The following is a 7,539-nucleotide window of genomic DNA, read 5'->3' on the forward strand; positions in this document are numbered from 1 at the left end:
TTTTGTATCGCTCTCTGCAACGGCAGATACATAACGGTAATCAATATGATTAGCCTTCGGCTTGAATACATTATCAAACAGCTAATAATGTGTTGCTAATGTTACACAAACCATGTTCCAGTTCGCATCTCAGAGTAAGACAGCTGACTTTAAAAATCTGCGTCATTAAAAACACTTTGAACATAAAAAGTCAGTGGAGAGAGTTCACCCTAACATGGTAATATACATCATATACATAATTCATCCGCTATATACAGTATGTACACAACAATAATGGAATCCTCTTGATGTTAAACTTTAAACCTTTTATTTTTTTACATTGTTCTTTAATATAGGATCATTCAGAGCTCAGATTTCAATCTCCGTGCCCAGCTTTACGCTCAGGCTTTTATATGGTCATGGTCGAGTCATGCGCTTGCCTCATATTTTTTATTGACTGCCTCACGTTGTTCCAGTTAACATTTTCCTTCTTGGCTTAGTGGCTAATGCATAGCAAGATGCTGAGGACACAGTCTTGTGGCTTTGGCAACCTCTGTGCATTCGGCAAGCCCAACCCCACAGTCCATGAATGATCTCTGAGATCCTCAGACGAGTGGACCGTGAGATGGACATGACAAACACTAGCAGGTATTTCCTTTTCACTCTCTTTCTTTAAATGTGACTTACTGTAAACCGTTCAGGACTCAAAGTTAGAAAAGCCATATGTGGACCGTGTTTATCTAAAGACAATCTTTAACAACACACACAGGGTATTGTCGTTTGACAAGACAGATGTTTTCTTAGATTAACTAGAGGAAACAGTGAATCATCACATGCAAAGCTGCCAGGAATTCTTTCATTTTGCAGAAAGAAGTAGGAGAAAGACTCAACTGAGAAGCTTTATGAATGGGTGCATTCTGTAGACCCTTTATTCCCAGCTATGAAAAGCTATGAGTGATGTTGGTTGAGAATGAATAGTTTCATGTTTGCTCTGTGTGAGAAGGTGAGATGGAAAGTAAATCCTGAACCAGCTCTGACTCGCTGATGAAGTGTGACACACCCTGTGTTATTCAGGAGAGAAAATGGAGGACAGCTGCATGTGTTCTGGACCAGGCAGGATAAATAGTGTTTGCTAACGCCACGTCACCTCCGGCCAGTTCTGTTGCATAATAAGAAACTCAAGCACAGTTTGAATCCCTGGAGGACGAAGTCCGCCAACCCAAGCAACACGACTGAGGAGTTTTTGTGAGAGTCAAGCTCATAGAATCGAGGTTTGAACTTGCCAAAGAAAGCCGATAAAAAAGTGAAGCTACACTGTGTTTTGATGATATGCGTAAGTACTTGAATGTAAAACTGTAAGAGACAGACAGTGTTTTAAACATGCTGATGATGCAACTGTCATGGGAACTGTTTAAAATGTGCAAAATGTGCATTGTCTATTTTTTAAATATTTATTGTAAAAAATTTCATAGCAATTTCTGCTCTATTTCCAGAAACTGTCCTGGAAATACAGTTAATGTCAATAGAAGAAAAGGTTCTAAATCCAATTTTAAAGCGTTCTGTCTTCATACAGTATTTTTAGGTATTTTTAGTACTTTTAGGCGTTCCCATCATGGATCTAGTTTTAATTAATACATTTTGTTTCAATTCATCTTTTAATAAAATGTTATTAATTAAACAGCTTGTAAACATACTTACTAATCCAGACATATGACTAGAGAAAAAATAAATAAAAATAACCGATAAATGTGAAAGTATTATGCAATCATTTAAGACATTTCCCCGTATAGAACCTTTTTAGCGTAAAGAGTTCTTTAAAATGGAGTCAAGATCCCTAGAGTTCTATATAGAACCCCATTGAACCTTCTGTCTTAGAGTGCAGAAATAGTGTAGAATGAAATGCTTTCTTCATTTTCAGAATTTTTTCACGTTTATTTCCATGGTTAAAGATATGGTAGGCATTATTTTCCCCATGAACTCTTTTTGTTATTCTGGTTCTTCACATCCTGATAGAAGTGGTCTAAATATTAAAACATGGACATGTATATTTTGTGGAGGTCTCAGGAGCAAAAAACATTCATCCAATCATTGCATTCATTGCATCACTGCATTAATCAGGTGGTACGAGTAAGAGCTCTGTCAGCTGTAAGTTCATTATTATTGTAATGTTATGTGATTTGAGTCTAAATGTGCAGTCATGTGTTTTGGAGGAGGCGTGGCTTTGAAGGGAGGGCGGGATCTAATGCTTTCAAAACTAGCTTGCTATTGCTAGCACCTCCGAAATTGCCTACTCTACCTTTAAATGGACAAACTTGTCATTGTGGACCACTTTATGTTGTCAGTGGCAGATGTGACCTGATAGACTGTGTTCATCATGTTTCCCTGGATGTTGTTCTTTCCAGCTGAGACGACAGCTCGTGAACACCATGGCACTGCTGAAAGTGGGCAGCACATCAGACTGTCAGAGGAATGAGCCTGTTTTATTGTCCTCTCTACATCTTGCATTGGCTGACTAACCAATCAGAGCGCCACTCTTGTTCACGCATCACTGAAACAAAGGTCTTTCACTGGTAAGGGGATTTGTCTCATTCCTGTGTAGACTGAGTTTGTAAGGCACAATCGGAGCGATTCCAAAAGGAAGAACTATTTTGTTGCCTTCTGAGAATCCTTCTTGAATACAAATTCAAAGTATCCTTTTAGAGAAATAAATAGCAACAAGCTCAGTGATAATCATCCAAGATGGTGTAAGGACAGAGAACTATCAATAGAAATGAATCATTACTAAACTAAATAGTTCTATTTCAACATGGATAAATGTTCCCCAGTATTTTGATTTTTTCTATGTGTTTTTATGCTTAAAGGTCTTGGAATGATGCGTTGACGTGTTTTCCATTGAAACAGAAGCTAAGGCGGGACATCTTGAATTGCTCCTCCTCCTTTTCAAATAGCCAATAGTGTTTAGTTTCCATCAGACTGCGAGTCACACTTGACAGCACCATGGAAGCGAATCCGAGCACTGATGATACGTTGAATTCAATAGTAGAGGTGTGGATAAATTCTAGTCATTTCATTCTCAATTAAAGGTGGTCTAAGCGATGTCACGCGGTTTTTAGGCCAAAGCATTTTTGGCCCATACAGCGAACATCTCCCCACTATCCGCTAGCTGCCTGTCCCCTGAACACACTGTAAAAAACGCGGTCTCTGTAGAAACCAGAGGCTCCACAAACGGCAACAAAAACAAACTGGGCTAACCCGCACCACGAAACATAACAAACTGTTCCAGCCAATAACCGACAAGACTGATTTGGGGTTGGGGTTTGGGGTTAGTGTGTGGATGAGGAGGAGGGAGGGTCTAGCTAGCCTCTGTTTTGTTTGACAATACTTCGAACGTCAACAAGAAGTGACGTCTCCTAAATGCGAATTTTGTCATTGTTTTGGAACACACCATCTTATTAGCCTAACATATTCATACTAAAAGCTAAAAAACTTACATTTTGATTTCAGGGGGCCTTTAAGTATCACATGGTTAGCTAACACTGGATTCTATTGAAATCAAATCTCCTGTGCGTGCTTGTGAGAAGAGCTGCAAATCGTAACTTGTCAGGACGCAGCTTTAGCCGTCAGCAGACACAAGGCAGCGCACTGGGTTTTGGATCAGAGCCATGATAGTTGCTCTCTGGCTAAACAATATCTCATTCAGAGATATCCTTCTACGACCGAAGATCCTTCCTTCCAACAGCAGCTAGACTTTTTAATATCAGTATATCTCAGCATTGACACTCCCATGGTATTTTTTAGGAGAGTGTATTTACCCATATACTTATATTTAGGCTATGTATTTATTAATCGTTTTTCTTTTATATTTAAAGGTGGGGTATGTGATTTGGAAAACGACCAGCAGATTTTGAAGATACACAATTCAAATGGTCCTACCTTCTTTCCTCCAACGCTGGCTCTGACTCCACCCATTCGAAGAACATGGACGCGCAATCATGCACGAGCGAAAACTCAGATGCGCGAGAGATTGTAATGACGATTTACTACTAATCATGGAACCGGCTTAACTGACGAGATGCGCATGCGTCACGAGCTTTGAGTATGCGCACGAAGGGGGTCACGCGCGCCGGGGGGAGGGGGTGCGGTACAACCGTTTGATTGACGAACTTACTGTCCAATGATTCCAGGTGGTCTTGGAAATGATTGGCTGGAGTTTTTCGAGTCCTGCCCGTTCCACGGATGATTAAATTGCAAATTTTCATTTCAGTGCTTCTAACTCAGTGGCTGTAAGTGGGTTAGGAATAGGATTTCAAGTTATTTTGAAAAAATGGACAAAAAAGAGAATCACATACCCCACCTTTAATGAATAATCTGTTACAATGTTTTTTGGTCTGCCTACATAATTTATCAGTTTTTTTGATGTTTTATATAATGTTTTTGTCTTGTTCACGCCGTTGTAACGTCTACATTTCCCCGTGGGGATAAATAAAGCTTGATCTATTCTTCCGTCTCGCACATGCAGGCCTCAAAGAAGATGATCCTGTGCAGTCAGATGAGTTTTGCAGCGTTGTTCTGCATACTGTGGCTCGCCTCTCCTGCCTACGTGACCGAGCGCAACGTGTACATGTGCACGTGTGCGCAGGATCTGGGCTTCTGTGAGAAGATGAACTCCAGCGAGTGCAACAACTGTAAGGATCAGTCATCAGTGTTGCAAAGGGCCGAGAATCCCAGTCCGGTCCAGAAGAAGCATCTGACGGTGTGGTACACCTCGCCTCTGAATGTGGCCCTCCTGCTCAACAACTCTGAGGTCCGGCACCTGTCGCTGGTCCAGTGCAAACCTGCCGACGACCAGCCCATCCCGGTTGAGTACTTCACAGTGCAGCGTTTGGAGACTCTTAAGGTCACATACCCGTTCATAGGGAGTCACAACGTCTTCATAGGGAAAGACAGGGACGCTCCGTATCAAGAGGAGGCGAGAATCGCTGTCATTCACACCTCTGTGTTGACCGGGAAATCACAGCTGAAGTCGTACACAGTCCAGACCGAAGTGGATCGCAGAGGCATGATGTCCTTCCCCGACATTTTTATGTCTCGCGTCGCACTTCCGGAGATGAGGATATTCGTCACTTTTCTGTACTGAGAGAGGCATTTTTCTGAGAGAGGAATTTAAAGTCCCCCTGTGGTGAAAATCAAGCTTTTAAATATTGTTTATATGTCTATGTGGTGTTTTCTAATGTGCTTTAAGACAAACTATTTGAAAAGTCATAAGTTAACATTGCTGAGTATTGTCCTCCTTAAAAGTCTCCTTAAAAAACACGGTTTGAAATCGCTGGTGTTACAAACTATCTTGTAACCAATCAGATCAACGTGTGATCGTCACTGAGTGAGTGAGTGGAGGCGGGGCTCATTTGTTAGGGTGTCGAGTTACATTCCAGGAAAAAACATTTAAATATGTCATTTTGATTCTCAAAGATGAGTTTTAAGGGATAAAATGATTGACTACAGGGGGACTTTCAATGCTTCAATATTCTGTAGATGTAACTCAGTTGTTTCTGTCAATATAACACAAATAGCTGTTGTGCATAATTAGTAATGTATATACAGTTGTGGCCAAAAGTGATGTCTGGAGGGGATATTTATTTTTAATGAAGTTTGAATAAACCATCAAAAATGTCCACATTAATATGAGGGAAGAAAAAAAAAACCTTAATTTGGTTACGGTATTTATCACACACAATTATTTGGCAGAAAAAAGGGAAACTACAGATACAGGTTTTATTTTAATATGGAAAAATGCATAGAAAAACAAAAAAGCCCACAGAAAAAAGCAAACATTGAATGCAATATAATCATTTTTGTTGGTTCTCTCTTGTTTTTGACAGCCTGGCCAGAAATTATATTCATAAAATATGGCATGTTTTATTGTGATGTCATCACAAATAAAACAATCAACTCCAAGCACAACTACGCAATATGCTTACAAAATCTTTAACAGATTTTGAATAATATTTTAATAAAGGCACTGTCGGTTTTCCTAGGCCAGAAATCACTTTTGGCCAATATTGTACATAATACAATTACATTGTATGAATAATTATTACATACATTTCAAACACCCAAATTCTTTCTTTCAGAATCAATCATTATACAAACTTTATTATGATTAAAAACAGAAACATAGTCAGAACAAAATAATTTTCTGAGGATTGTAATTTGGGCTTTGCACATTTTGTGTGCTTTGCGCATGCATTGCTGTTTTATTGAGGATTTAATTCTCTTTAGATTATTTTACAATAATTATGAAATAGAACAATATTGTAATTTTATAAAAATGTATTTATATAATAAAAAATACCAAAGATTTGTGTGCTGCCGTTGTTCAAGACTCAAAACTAGAGTCCTAGACGGTATTGTTTGTAATGTCTGTCAATGCAACCCAGGCTCATTGGAGAAACATGTCTCTGGCAAAATTTCTACAAAAGGATTACGTTGCTTAGACATGGTGTAAGTTACACGCCATCACCTTTTTTGTCTTCGGGAGCTGTTCGTTTGTAGCATGTGGCTTAAGTTTGAAGCGACCAATGATAGTAAACTCGCATATGGGTTGCTTGATGTAATGGCCTGCGCCACGGTCAGGTTGACTTTTACTCAGGTGTATGAGAAACGGCCGATCGGACGAGCGATTTTTGGTGGTCTCCTGAGGATGAGAGGTCCTGGAAGAACCCGTGTGCTCTACACACATTTTCCCTTTCCAGGAAATTGTGGAAACTGTGGATCCTAATTATTGTGATCCAACATTTGCCTCGCATTTCAGGATGAAAAGACACATTTAAGTGAAGGATAATCGACTTCTTACCTTCGAGACTGTGTTAATATTTAGTAGCCTATATTACCTTATTATTTTTATTGTGAGTATTAGGCTTATCATTATTGCTGATCACTGTTGATATGCTATATTTTTACTATAAAACTCTTACGACAAATATGTCTTATAATATCTTCAATTGTTGCATATACCGAGCAGCAGCAGACACATTTGGGAATGATTATAGCCTACTTGGACCCATTGTGCGAGCTGTCTCTTTAAAGGGTTAGTTCACCCAAAAATGAAAATGATGTCATTAATGACTCACCCTCATGTCGCTCCAAGCCTGTAAGACCTCCGTTCATCTTCAGAACACAGTTTAAGATATTTTAGATTTAGTCCGAGAGCTTTCTGTCCCTCCATTGAAAATGTATGAACGGTATACTGTCCTTGTCCAGAAAGGAAATAAAGACATCAAAGTAGTCCATGTGACATCAGTGGGTTAGTTAGAATGTTTTGAAGCATCGGAAATACATTTTGGTCCAAAAATAACAAAAACTACGACTTTATTCAGCATTGTATTGTCTTCCGGTTCTGTTGTGGATCCGCGTTCAAGAGTCCGCAGTGACGCTGCTGACGTAAGACGCTGCTGACGTGTATCTGGTGCGTCCGTGTATTCGGGTTCAAATAAATATGGCTGGGCAAAAAAATGCAAGTCTTCCTCTGTGTGGAAATCCTTAGACATGTTTGTGAAGATT

The 7,539-nt window shown here is 39.5% G+C and overlaps 1 protein-coding gene across 6 annotated transcripts; it reads left to right on the forward strand.

Annotated features, from left to right (window-relative positions):
• The first annotated feature begins 312 nt into the window (after positions 1-312).
• LOC143732695 (uncharacterized) lies at positions 313-6,959 on the forward strand. 6 transcript variants are annotated; one of them, XM_077224012.1, is made up of 6 exons: positions 313-627; positions 784-852; positions 983-1,312; positions 2,382-2,549; positions 2,841-3,024; positions 4,499-6,959. In XM_077224012.1, exons 5-6 carry the CDS (start codon positions 2,977-2,979, stop codon positions 5,114-5,116), a joined length of 666 nt encoding a protein of 221 aa, XP_077080127.1. In that variant the 5' UTR covers positions 313-627; positions 784-852; positions 983-1,312; positions 2,382-2,549; positions 2,841-2,976; the 3' UTR covers positions 5,117-6,959. The 6 variants fall into 6 exon arrangements, 4 of the variants coding, with proteins under 4 accessions (XP_077080127.1, XP_077080118.1, XP_077080135.1 ...); XM_077224003.1 differs by lacking the exon at positions 784-852 and having other exon boundaries at positions 1,054-1,312; XM_077224020.1 differs by lacking the exons at positions 784-852; positions 2,841-3,024 and having other exon boundaries at positions 1,054-1,312.
• The last annotated feature ends 580 nt before the right edge of the window (positions 6,960-7,539 follow it).

Source organism: Siphateles boraxobius, unplaced genomic scaffold, assembly GCF_051911475.1.
Source record: "Siphateles boraxobius isolate OS27281-9 unplaced genomic scaffold, OSU_SipBor_1 122, whole genome shotgun sequence".
Classification (NCBI taxonomy): Eukaryota; Metazoa; Chordata; class Actinopteri; order Cypriniformes; family Leuciscidae; genus Siphateles; species Siphateles boraxobius.